This window comes from Octopus bimaculoides, chromosome 11 (genome assembly GCF_001194135.2).
Source record: "Octopus bimaculoides isolate UCB-OBI-ISO-001 chromosome 11, ASM119413v2, whole genome shotgun sequence".
Lineage (NCBI taxonomy): Eukaryota > Metazoa > Mollusca > Cephalopoda > Octopoda > Octopodidae > Octopus > Octopus bimaculoides.
Window position 1 is genome coordinate 8,205,835 of NC_068991.1, and position 12,899 is coordinate 8,218,733.

General features: G+C 34.0%; 1 protein-coding gene across 6 annotated transcripts in view; it reads left to right on the forward strand.

Moving 5' to 3' along the window:
- Nucleotides 1–9,828, forward strand: part of LOC106880892 (enolase-phosphatase E1) — a 210,473-nt gene extending 200,645 nt beyond the window's left edge. For 5 of the 6 annotated variants that reach the window (XM_052971469.1, XM_052971468.1, XM_052971471.1 and 2 more), the window contains one exon: nucleotides 4,210–9,828. In XM_052971469.1, coding sequence (XP_052827429.1) covers nucleotides 4,210–4,359 — 150 coding nt within the window. In that variant the 3' untranslated portion in view covers nucleotides 4,360–9,828. The remainder of the gene's footprint in view (nucleotides 1–4,209) is intronic. The other variant, XM_052971473.1, reaches the window with a different exon arrangement.
- The last annotated feature ends 3,071 nt before the right edge of the window (nucleotides 9,829–12,899 follow it).

Consider the following 12,899-nt stretch of genomic DNA (forward strand, 5'->3'; position numbering starts at 1 on the left):
TACCGCCCCTGTTCATAGCAGTTGTCACAGCAACATCACTCTGCTGCTACAGCAGAGGTGGTGGTATTCAGTCTAAAACTCTATCTTACAGCAGCATATCTAACTAACCTCATTCTCTCTCTCTCTTTGTTGATTTATTTTCTCTTTGAAAGCTCTGCTTTTACTTTTTCAAGTGTTTCGTTTTCCTCCTGTTCACATCTTGGGTTTATTTTTCCCCACATTTGAGAGAATTTCGACAGAAATTTTCAAATCTGAAATGTTTTGTGGAAACAGATTGAATCGAGAAGGGGGTGTTAGATTAAGCTACGCCAGCAACTAAAACGGGCTCATGGGTGTGTGTATATTAAAAATACCTGTGTGTAGATATAAAAAGAGTGACACACATACAGAATGAGAGATCCAGTATGGCCATAGCTAAGCAAAGAGATTCTAGATATTATTTGCTATTTTGTTGCTCCTTGGTCATGGGTAGAATGTCAATGCTATGATTAATGCTACTAGCTCAGCATTCATTTCCAAATTTGAAAACCCTCTGAAACACTTTTGATAAAGCTCAATTCTTTCTCTTTTATTGTTGTTATTCTTGTGTTCTCTATTAACAGTCGGTAATAGACTTGTGAATTTTATAGCTTATTTCCAGAATCTGTGGATTTTTAACATTTACTGAAATAATGACAATAAATTTTTGATGAATGCTTGAAGTTTCCTACAAATGTCAGAGATCCTACAGGCAGCTCAAGTTATGATATTCACAAATAATTATCATTACATGACTATGAAGTACTAATATTGTGTTATTCATATTTATGTTAGTTGAAGTTAAAACTTAGTTCATATGTCTAATTATGGATTTATAAAATGATTAATTATTCTTTTGTTAAAATATACTTCTTTGAAAAACTCTTCACAAAATTACTATGGCATTCGATATCCACTTTATTTCATTTTATTCCTGTGTGTCGAACGGTTCTGCAAATTTAGATTATTACATGGATTGTTATTTCTACTGGCTTTCGTGAACTTGTCTTTGATTTGACCATTCAGTCATTGATGAAGAAAATATAGTTATTTCTGAGTTAAGTTTAAATCTGTTGAGACAGCTCTGTGAAAGAGAATATTTGTGGTTATTATTATCAAGTAATTGACATTATAAATGTGTCACACAAAATACATTTATAGTTTGTCTATTTTATTGTTTCTGGTTTTTTAAAAAACATTTATGCTTGTAAATAATTGTCGGCAATTAACAATACTCTACTCATTTTGAGAAACAATATATAAATACTTTCACACATACATACGTGTGTGAGATTATGTGTATATGTGTATCTATGTACCCATGTGTGAGTGCGTATGCATGTTCATATACATACCTGTATATGTCTTCATATATTTATACAGGTGTATGTACGTTTATGCTTAGATGTGTGTGTAGTTTTATGTACATATATAATTGATTGTATATGTATCTATGTATGTACATATATGAACATATCAGTGTGTATGTGTGTGTATACATATAACAGCCTGCTGCTAAAGGAGGAAAAATTTGAGCTGATCCATTTTGAGAGAGATAATATACTTAAGCATCTTATTCTCTTCTCATAGCATTAAAATAATATCAATGACTTAGAGGTAAATGTGGACCACAGCCTAAACTAGACTGCACACATCGACCTGCTGGATCCTTTAACTTCCCAGTCCAGAGAGTACTAACACCATCATTCTTCTCTTCTCTATAGTTGCCAGGTCTTACCTTGGTTGAATATTGCTGTCCACTGTGGTCTCCCTACACAAAATAAAACATTATGAGAATTGAAGCACTCCAGAGATTAACCACACAAAAACTAAAATGGCGTGACAAGCCTTAATTATTGGGATTACCACAAAAAGCCCAAACTCCCTTCTCTCCAGTGTCTCTGCGAGCACTACATGATTTGTATAATGCGATTAGGATTCTATCAACACAATCCGAATGATGTCAGTATCAAGTTTACAAGTCACCTACAGTTAGGTTAGCTCACATAACAGTGTGACCCAGCTTTTTAACCTCAATTGGTCCTTCTTTATACAAGGTTATCCCGAAAGATATCATAGAAGAAAAAGCACCTCATCACATTCAAACAATGCCTGGACAAATTCCTCCAAGAGATACCAGAGAAATCACTGCTGCCCTGATTTTGACAAACACCCTAGGCATGGCCTGAGCCAATAACGGCCCCAAACATAAGTTATATGTATACGTATAGGTGTGTGTGTGTATATGTATGCATGTATTTCTAGATAGATATATGAATATATATATGTGTGTGTGTTTAAGTATGTTTGTTTATAATTACTGTGGATATATTTTTTGATGTTTACACATCAATTCTCTATATGTGTGTGTGTGTGTGTGTGTGTGTATATATATATATATATATATATATATATATATATATATATATATATACACACACATATGTATGTGCATGGTGTCATATATATATAGGTGTATGTGTGTGTATTTTATATATTCAATATATAGATACTGCCTTCAGAATTCATATTTACCCCTGGATCTGTAGGATTTCTGGCATTAACGATACATCTATCAGTTTGAATCAAAAATTTATATCCCTTTTTTAATTTCAGGATTGGCTCTTAGCTTGACTCTACTTACCATTCTGTGCTCACTCTTTGCACTTGCCTTTTTGTTTTTCTTTCAATTTTAGATGTTTCTGTATACATTGCTTTAAGCCAATTTGTCTTTCTTCATTCTCTCTTTGTGGCATTCTGCTGTTTAAATTTCATTTGTTTAAAATATTCCTTTAAACTGTCTTTCTTTTTAATTAATTTTTAAAACAATCTAAAATAAAGTACCTCATCAGTAATGGGTCTTTAAACAATCCTAATTCTGGAGTAATGTGGCTGGTATTTGTACCCTGTGAAATGTGGAGATATTCAATATTTTCATATAATTACTCTGAAGACAAAACAAAAATAGCCTTGTTTATTTTGTTCACAGCTTCTCGAAAATTATGCTTTCTCTTTATCTAGCAAAATCAATGTCAGATGTATGCTTCGTGTCATACATATGCTGCTCTCCTCTCAGTTCTTGTTTGATTATTTCATTTAGGTATTGAAATTCAATACGTTAAAAACACTATCGCAAACGATAAGGAAGGGGAGCAGTTGTCAGTGTTTTAATTTTGAAAAAAATCCTCTTCTGCTGTTGTATCCTTTAATCAATATACAGCTACAAATGCAAGAAACATCTGCTTCTTAATCAGATTTTCCAACTTAAATTATTTATACTTAATAAAATTATATAACAATCAGTGTTAAAGAGAGAGGTTTTAGTTCAGATTTTTCTGTTGTGTCTCCATTGTATTGTAATTTCTCATTGTGTCCATTTCCCATTTTGTCATCATTTAACCAAGCTTTTCATCCAATGCCTTCTTTTCATTTATTTTCTTCTTATTTATAGCATAAGGTATTTAAATGAGTATTTAATAAAATCATCATGTCTTTTAAATTTAGATAAATAGAATTATTTATTTAAAATTAAAGCTTTTATCATCAGTAATGCATGTTCAATTTTTTTTTTTTCTTCTTATGGTTAATTTGTTTATAAATCAGTTTTGCTTTATTAATGTTTTACTTTTGTTTTTTTTTTATGTTTTTTTTTTCAATTGCTTTCTTTCAAGCCATAATGCAGAATTATTGAATAAAATTCAAATCTAAAAAGGATGAATGGCAATTTTGAATGATTTAGATTTAAATTATTTTCTATATTATTAACTTTTCTATTTCAAAGATAGTTGTGTAAATAAATAATTAAATAAATAAAAAATACATAAATTCTTGAAATACATTCTTTACAAATAAATGCAGATTTAGATAATCTCTTCAGATAGTGTGTGTGTGTTTGGTTTACTCTACATGGTTCTGCAAATGGCTTAGCATGTAGTGATTCATAGATGCCACAATATATGGATGCATTTCTTATTTTTGAAAATACCACTGCTTTTCATTGTTATTGCAATAATGTTGTAAAGAGATGAAGGGAAGGGATTTAGTGCACAAATTTGACAATGATAATGACAATAACTGCTGTTGGCAAAAAGAACAGCCAAAATAAGCGCCTAAAAGTGCTCCTCTTTTGACTCTGTGGTCTGTCAATGCATGTTCACTAATCTTGTTGTTGCTACTAATTTGGTTGTGCAGGACAAAGGGAACAAATTTGCACCTGTCCACGTCGAGAAGTGTGCTGCATGTGAAAAAACAGTTTACGCAATGGAACGCGTTGAAGCCAACAAAAACATCTACCACAGAAGCTGCTTAAAGTGTTCACACTGCAATACCAAGTTGACGTAAGGCATCACACTGTTGTTACTCGTTATGAAAACTTATTCATCCACTGGCTACAGGTCAAGTTGCAACTTTTAGTCAGTCCCTTCCACCATCTTCAAAATAACACACCCCATCTTCAATTAGCTGACAATTCATTTCTCTCACTCTCTTTCTTCCTCCCTGTCTGTCTCTCTCTCTCTCTCTCTTTTCCTCTCTACTTATATTAACATTTCCACTCTTGAGTAGCATTCCAAAAAATGGTCCAAGAGTTCGACTCTATTCATTAATTGTTCTTTCAGTGCCATATATCATTCAGTACTAATCACAATTCTCACTTTATTTCTATTCCCTTGTCATGCTTGGAAATTCCTTTTGAGCTGATCAAGATAGCACAGTAACCATTTCAAAGTTTGGCATTTTAATCTCACATTAAAGATTTTATGAAGTCTAAATAACTTAAAGGAATTACTATTTCACTCGTTAGAATAAAGCAGCTTAAAATCATGAAAGAAAGGTCAATGTATTTTCTTACAGAAATATTACTATCTAACCTTGTTAATATGAAGGTTACAGATAAAAGATATGTTGTCAACATGATATCTTGAAGAAATTCATATGTGCATTTTTCAGTATGCTAATGTTGTCAGTGTAAAGTTTAAGATAGGTATAACAATATAGAAGACTTAGTTGAATAATTTACTTACGTTCATTTAAATGAAAATGTGATTTTACTGCTTTCATTAACCCTGTCAGGCCTGGGCCCCTGTGTCTATCTTGACCCTCCACCTGAGCTCCTGAGCCAAAAAAATTAACAGTTGTATATAAAGCTCAAGAGTAATGATTGCAGGCAAACTAATGGACAGAATCAGCTGCATCTTCCTATTCTATGTGTGTTGGTCATTACTGCTTTACTGAAAACCCAGCAGAGATGATGTTTAACCTATTCCTGCTGTAGAAGGAATACAGCATGACAGGGTTAATGCTTCAATATTCAACTAGCATAATTGAGTGAATGACTTATAAATACATTTGTTGGTTATTCGAACTTGAGAGAGCAGCTATTGTTAGTCTAAATAGAAAAGTTTTTTTGTAGGTAATTAATATGCTAGTGGTATTTCTAAAATACTAACTATGTAAGTATGTTTCTTTAATAGTATTTGTTACATGCATGGGGAAACTATTGCACTAAGTTTACCTTTGTTTAGTTCATTTGCATTTCGCAGTAGGTTCTCCCACCAACTGAATTTCTCCGACTCAAGTCACACGATAATTTCTGTTGAAATGTTGAAATTAATCTCTCGTCCTTTTAATACACAATTTGAATTTGGAGCTAAGCATTGGCTTTATGAAACTCTGTGATTGAAGTGAAATTTGTCTTTGTGCATGTATATGTGTACTGTGCAAGTGTATTGTGTGTATTGTGTGTGTGTGTGTGTAAAAATAATGGGGTTTTTTTTTAGTAAGTTAGTAGACCATCCTGTCATACAAACAATCATACATACACCCACATAATAACTTTAGAAATAGTTTTATTCTGGTTTCATTTATATATATACATATATATATATATCTTTTTCAACTTTTCATCATTAACATTACATCTATCTTTTTCCATGTTATTTTTAGATCACCCGAACTATCTTACATTTTGCCTATTTTTTTTAAAACTCTGTCAGCGTCTGCACATATATCTATCATTTATCCATCTGGTCAGCTATTTTCATCTATTCTTGTGGTATCATGTATTTGTAATCTCTCTTTAAGCTGACTTATTCTACATTCAACAGGGTTTTTTTTTTTAAGCATCTTTTTTTCCTGCCAGATATTTGCAGTACATTTTCATTGTCATTCTACGTTTTACTTGTATTACATGTTTTGTAGAGAAATAACATTCTAAAGATTACACTAAGATAAACCTTCTGTTAATCTGGAGAAGAATAAACATTGTATAGAATAAGCTAAGATAAACCTACTGTTATTAATCGGGGGAGGGAAAAAAAGTACAATTTAATTTCAATCTTTCTCTCATTTATTTTGTATGAAAGTGTGTATGTCTGCTTGCTTATAATTAATGTTTGGTTTCATAATGAGATAAAAATAAATAGACTAAATTATAGATAATGAAGATAATTCCAGGTTTTAAGCACAGTGTGGAATGTGGAATGTAGAAGGCTGTTGTCTTTACAGTTCGCTGTGTGAACATTTTTTATTAAGGTGTCATCTAGTATATATATTTCTCAACTATAATTCTAGATATTTTTCAGAAACAATTTAAGGCTACATTGTTGGTTGTAAACAAGCATCATCATCACACAAGTGAGGTAGTTTGCTTCCAGTTGTCTGCGAAAAACATGTCTGGCCATGGGAGAAATATTGCCTAACTTGTAAACAGGTGAGGGTTGGTGACAGGAAGGGCATCCAGTCGTAGAAAATATAATTTTAATGTCCACTTTTCCATGCTTTCATGGGTTGGACAGAATTTGTTGAGGCAGATTTTTTACAGCCAGATGCCCTCTCGCCAACCCTCACTTGTTTCCATGTACAGTGCTATTCCTCATAACCACACGTATTTGGAAACAAACGGTACCATTTGCCTGATGGTGATGCTTGTTTTCTTTTAGGCAGGGAGACAGTAACACACACACACACACACACACACACACATATATATGTGTGTGTGATGGGCTCTTTTAGTTTCTGTCTACCAAATCTGCTTGCAAGGCTTTGGTCAGCTTATGTAATGCAGCGTGAAAATTTTAATTTTAATGTATTAATTGAATTATATTTTGTATATAATTATTTACAATATGTATTTTGAACCCACTCTTCGATTTAAAGGTTTGTTTAAATGGGTGTTGTTTAAGTTAACCTTTCAAAGAAGCCTTTCTACAAATTTCCTCAAATCATGCAAAGCAAACAGTATGGAAATCTTATTATATACAGACTGACAGACTGACAAGCAAACAGATTTTTTTATTTTCTTTTTGTCTATTTGTTTCAGTCACTGCACTGCAGCCATGAAGGGTCACTGCTTTTAATGAATTCTTAGTCGAATAAATCAAACTCTGGACTTTTTTTTTGTTTTTAAAGCTCTGTACTTATTCTGTTGGTTCTCTTTTGCTGAACCGCTAAGTTATGGGGGTGTAAACACACCTAATATATACGACGGGCTTCTTTCAGTTTCCGTCTACCAAATCCATTCACAAGGCTATAGTCGGCCCAAGGCTACAGTAGAAGACGCTTGCTCAAAGTGCCTCGCAGTGGGACCGAACCAGAAACCATGTGGTTGGTAAGCAAGCTTCTTACCACACAGCCACACCTGCGTCTATATGCATATTTTATGTCACTAACATCTTGCTGAAATATTGTTTTTTCCCAAAATAGATTCTCCTATTACATTATTATATTTCTGTTATTATGAAACTTCTTAATTCCGATCAGCTGGCTGCCCTTACAATATCTTTATGGTAGCAGCTCTAGCATGCATACAGCCTTAAAGAACATTAGCTGCGAGAAGCAAAATTATTTGGTGCTTCTGTTTCTTTATTCAACCAACAAGAAATGAGAACTTATATAAAGCGAATATATTAATGAAAACAAGCAAAAATAAGTGCAGTGAACTTAAGAAAGGTCCGTCGGTTTTAATTTCGTTTTGTTAACGATATCATGAAACTGGAGTCTAATAATAAATACACCCAGGTTGTGATTTAGTTTTATTGTAGACATGTGGAGTGTACTGCTTAGTGTAATGTGAGGCTTATTTCATGAGAGTAGGTAGGTGCAGCGTGCCCCAGTCATACTGGTGTGGTGAAACCTAGTTTAAACGGTTTATATAAAAAGAACGTGGTGTAAGTTACAGCTATGACTTTGAAACATTTCCAACTTGTAAGTGGGTTGTGCAGAAGGGAGAGAACTCTTATGGCTCGGCAATGAAGGGGGTGGGATTTCGGGATGTCATAATCATCGTCTTGTATAATATTTCCCGATTTCTTAGCTTACACTAACCGTGCCATCAAACGTTTTTATTAATCTGACAGTTTTAACTGTGATGGTTGTGCTTTAGACTAAGACAGCGAGCTGGCAGGATCTGTAGCACGCCGGACAAAATGCATAACGGCATTTCGTCCGTCTTTAGCTTTCTGGGTTCAAATTCCGCCGAAGTCGATTTTGCCTTTCATCCTTTCGAGACCGATGTAATCGGACTTATCCCCTTGCCACGAAATTTCAGACCGTGTTCTTAAAGCAGAATTATTATGCTTTAGATTTTCGACACTTATGTTCTCAGTTCAGATTTCGTCAAGATCGACTTCGCCTTTTCGTCCTTACACCTCCTAAATTTACTGGTCAAAATTCAAAACCGTTAGTATACTTTAAATTTAGGCTGACTGTGTCGTTCGTAGGCTTAGAGGAATTTTTGTTTTTTTTTGTTTGTTTTTCTTTTTCTTTTTTTAAATAAAATGTTGAATTGTGATAAAAATCAAATACGAACACCATTGCTGTGTTCATAGGAAGGGTTTAAAGAGGAGAGCGATTCCGCTTATCTGACTGTTTACACATTTCATTAGGCATCTTAGGTTCCTTCAAGTATGTGATGCTTAGCTTGTCAAAATTGTCTCTGGGATAGGTTCACAATTTTGCTTTGATGAGAACACTTGTGATAGATCAAATTATGACACTCCTAAAGCATTTTAGCATTAAATTAGGAAGAGTCCTTTTAGAACAATTTACAGACTTGACAGCTGCTAATTGACGAAGAAAATATTTAGAAAATATTTTTTTCACTTGAATCTTTTCATTGTAATTTTTTTTCGATGTTAAAGACACATTTTTATCATTACTAATATCCAGCTAAGTAAACGTGTATGAATCATAAACATGTTATGGCTGTATCGTATTATTTTAGTTAACGGTTGATATCTTTTTCTTTTTTCTTTTTTTTTCCATCTTTTACTTGTTTCAGTCATTGGACTGCAGCCATGCTGGGGCATCGCCTTGGAAGGTTTAGTCAAACATATCAACCCTCATTACTTTATATATATATATATATAGCTTGGTATTTATTCTATCAGCCTCTTTTGCTAAACTGCACAAAAGTTACTGGGACATAAACAAACCAACACCAGTTGTCCAGCAATGGTGGGTTGGAAAACAACCACACCTGCACACACACACGTGTGTGTGTGTGTGATGGGCTTCCACACAGTTTCTGTGTACCAAATTTGCTCCGAAAGTATTGGTTAGCTCAGGGTAGTAAAACACATTTGCCCAAGGTGCTGTGCAGTAGGACTGAACTCAAAACCACACGGTTGCAAAGCAAGCTGTTTAACCACACAGCCATGCTTGTGTTTGTTGCCATGGAGCATCAGGGTTTTCTTTTCATCATGCTTTCATCTAAGTCTGTTTCATATTCATTAATATTGATGCTAAAGATAGGGTTTTGTGAATTACCGAGCATATACAAAAAAAAAAAAAAAAAAAAAAAAAAAAAAAGAATGAGTGAGTTAGGGATTTATTGTTTTAAAGGAGTGAAGTGAGAAACTAGACATTCGGGGACTCAAACTCCTTCTGGATAGGTAGCAGTTCTTAAACACTGCGATACCGGTACATTTTTAGCAGATGGAAAATATAATCAATGTAGGGTAAAATCATAGAATGACACTATTTGTATCTGTTGTTAATGACAATTGCTGTAATGTGCATCTGGTGGAGGCACAATGGCCCAGTGGTTAGGGCAGTGGACTCGCGGTCATAGGATCGCGGTTTCGATTCCCAGACCAGGCATTGTGAGTGTTTATTGAGTGAAAACACTTAAAGTTCCACAAGGCTCCGGCAGGGGATGGTGGCAAACCCTGCTGTACTCTTCCACTACAACTTTCTCTCACTTTTACTTCCTGTTTCTGTTGTGCCTGTAATTCAAAGGGTCAGCTTTGTCACACTGTGTCACGCTGAATATCCCCGAGAACTACGTTAAGGGTACACGTGTCTGTGGAGTGTTCAACCACTTGCACGTTAATTTCACGAGCAGGTTGTTCCATTGATCGGATCAACTGGAACCCTCGACGTCGTAAGCGATGGAGTGCCAACACAACACACACACAATGTGCATCTGAAAGACCAATTCTATAACAACAGATGAAATCCATGATTTTAGAAAAGACTTGCACAGCGGACAAATATGGCTTGGAAACTGTGCTGTAGATCAGATATATTGTAACAAAATCTGAGCTGAGAAGACATGGAAGAAAGGAAGTATGTACATACAAAGAATTATGTTGTAAAGTTTTGGCAATATCTTGTATTTAGAATAAGGAGGATATTGAGAGATTCAAATTACAAAACCATTTTCCAAAATACACAGGATTCTAATGAGGCCAGTTACATGGTTTCCATGATGTACAAATAACCGAGTTGGCAACATTCTCCCTGGAAGGGATGCCAGTCTGTTGCAGGGTTACTCATTTACATCTGAATGAACTGGAGTATTGTGAAATGCAATGTTTTGCTTATGAACGTAACACGTCACCTTGTCCACGACTCTGCAGTCGTGAACACAACACTCTGACTATTAAGCTATACATTAAAAAAAAAATGAATAAGATTTGGAGTTTGACAAAGGGAGTCTACTCTGCATGTAGCTGCTCGAAGTACCAACCGTAGAAATTATTCAAATAAGGAAGTTTGAATTTGTGCTAGGATGTAAAACCTCAGATTCCAGTTTCCTGGTGATACAGTTGTGCCAAAAAAAAAAAATAAATAATAATAACATATATTACATTTGGTCAACATTGATTGGCTCCTGTGTTCTGTAGTTCAGTGGTTGGTAATGACAGATAGATGAAGATAGATAGAGGGTTTGTAAGCACTGCTTATTGTCTTCTGTACATCATATATGAGAGAGCTAAAGGTAGGGTTTACATGAGCAATACATGAATAAAATAAAATTCGGTCTACAGCCTGTTCCACTCTGTTAAACAATAAGACTATGCACCATTAATTTTTGTATACAATCTTTTTTATTTTGTTTTATTTATTTTCTTTTTGTAAATAATACAAAACTGGAAATGTAGAAAAGAGTTTGAAATGAAATTCATGGTGGTTAGTAAATCATAGAAGAATATTGAAAGCAGGACGATTTTATTGATATGGTTATGATGAGTAGATGCTAATTCAATATTGGGGAGTGTGCAATAGGATTCCTGACTGGTTGATGCAGGATTGGTACTCAAAGCTTACAGATACACAGTTTTGAGAGCATATAATTTAGAAATGTATACCTGAGTGTCAAGAGCATCTTCTAGTGTGTACAGCATAGAAAAGTATGTGTAAGGTGAATGGATGATGACGAGTTTGTAATAGAGTAGAGATGAAATAGATCTAGATTCAGAATAAAGTATTTAGGAAGATGTTATATTGCTGACGCATCTAACTTATGTTAGCCTCTTGTTAGGTGGGCATTAAATCAGAGCTTAAGGTGACAGGGTATGAGATGACATAAATACTATTTTATCATTTTCTTTCAAAAGTTACTATGGATAATGTAACATTTGTATCTAATTAATCTATTACATGTCATTTTAATCATACAGGTGACTTCTAATCACTTTTTTTAAATAACATGTTTTATATTTTCATCTTAATAAATAGCTAATGTTTTCAATACATCTCTCATCTCTTTAAGTACCATTTCATCAAAAGCAGCTCATCAAGGAAAATTTCTTTGCATTTTTTTTTTATCATTAACCATTCTTATGCAAATAATGCTTTAATGCTTTCTCTTTTTCTTCTTTTTACCTTTTTTTTTTCCATCATAATATTTTCCAGTGATGTTTTCCTACTCATAATTCCTAAATTTTTTTTTCCTCTATCCTTTATCATGCTATAGCAATTCCATTCTACATTCAGTTCTCACCAGAGCTCCTCCAAATAATCTTATCATTGACAGTTGTGTATGGTGTCTTCTGTCTTCATCTTTGCAATGTTTTTTTATCCATGATCACCATTATAATGCACTGACAACATGAAAAGTGTGTGTATGTGTTTTGTTCACTCAAACCAGCTATCTTTAAGTGTTAGAAACCAGTCTCTATTTCCAGTATCATCTCAGCCATTTATCATAAATTAAAACACTTTAAAAAAAAAGGCTCAATTGGTAATTTTCTAATTAAAGCTTCTACTGCTAAAATACAAAACCTTTTGGGGCATTTTGGGTCTCTCTGTTCTCAGTAAATTTAGTGGGGATTTAATACCGAATTGTTATCTCTTAAACAGAACCAAATTGTGCAATCGTCATGTGTGTCGCTTGTACAGGTTTCCTTTAGATCTTATTACTGCAGAAAAGTTTGATGATGTGTGTTATGTATATAATATAGTTCGGTATATACAGCTGTTACTCACAAGCAAATATAGTTTGGTACCATGTACCATGCTTTCATTGATTTATGTCTGGTGCTTATATAGTTGCAAGTAAACAGTTTCTTACATTTGATCCCATCCCTCAGTATATCCAGAATGTGATGACTGCGGAGGGGGAGGGGGTGGCTGCTCCAGCATCCAGCTTGGTCTTA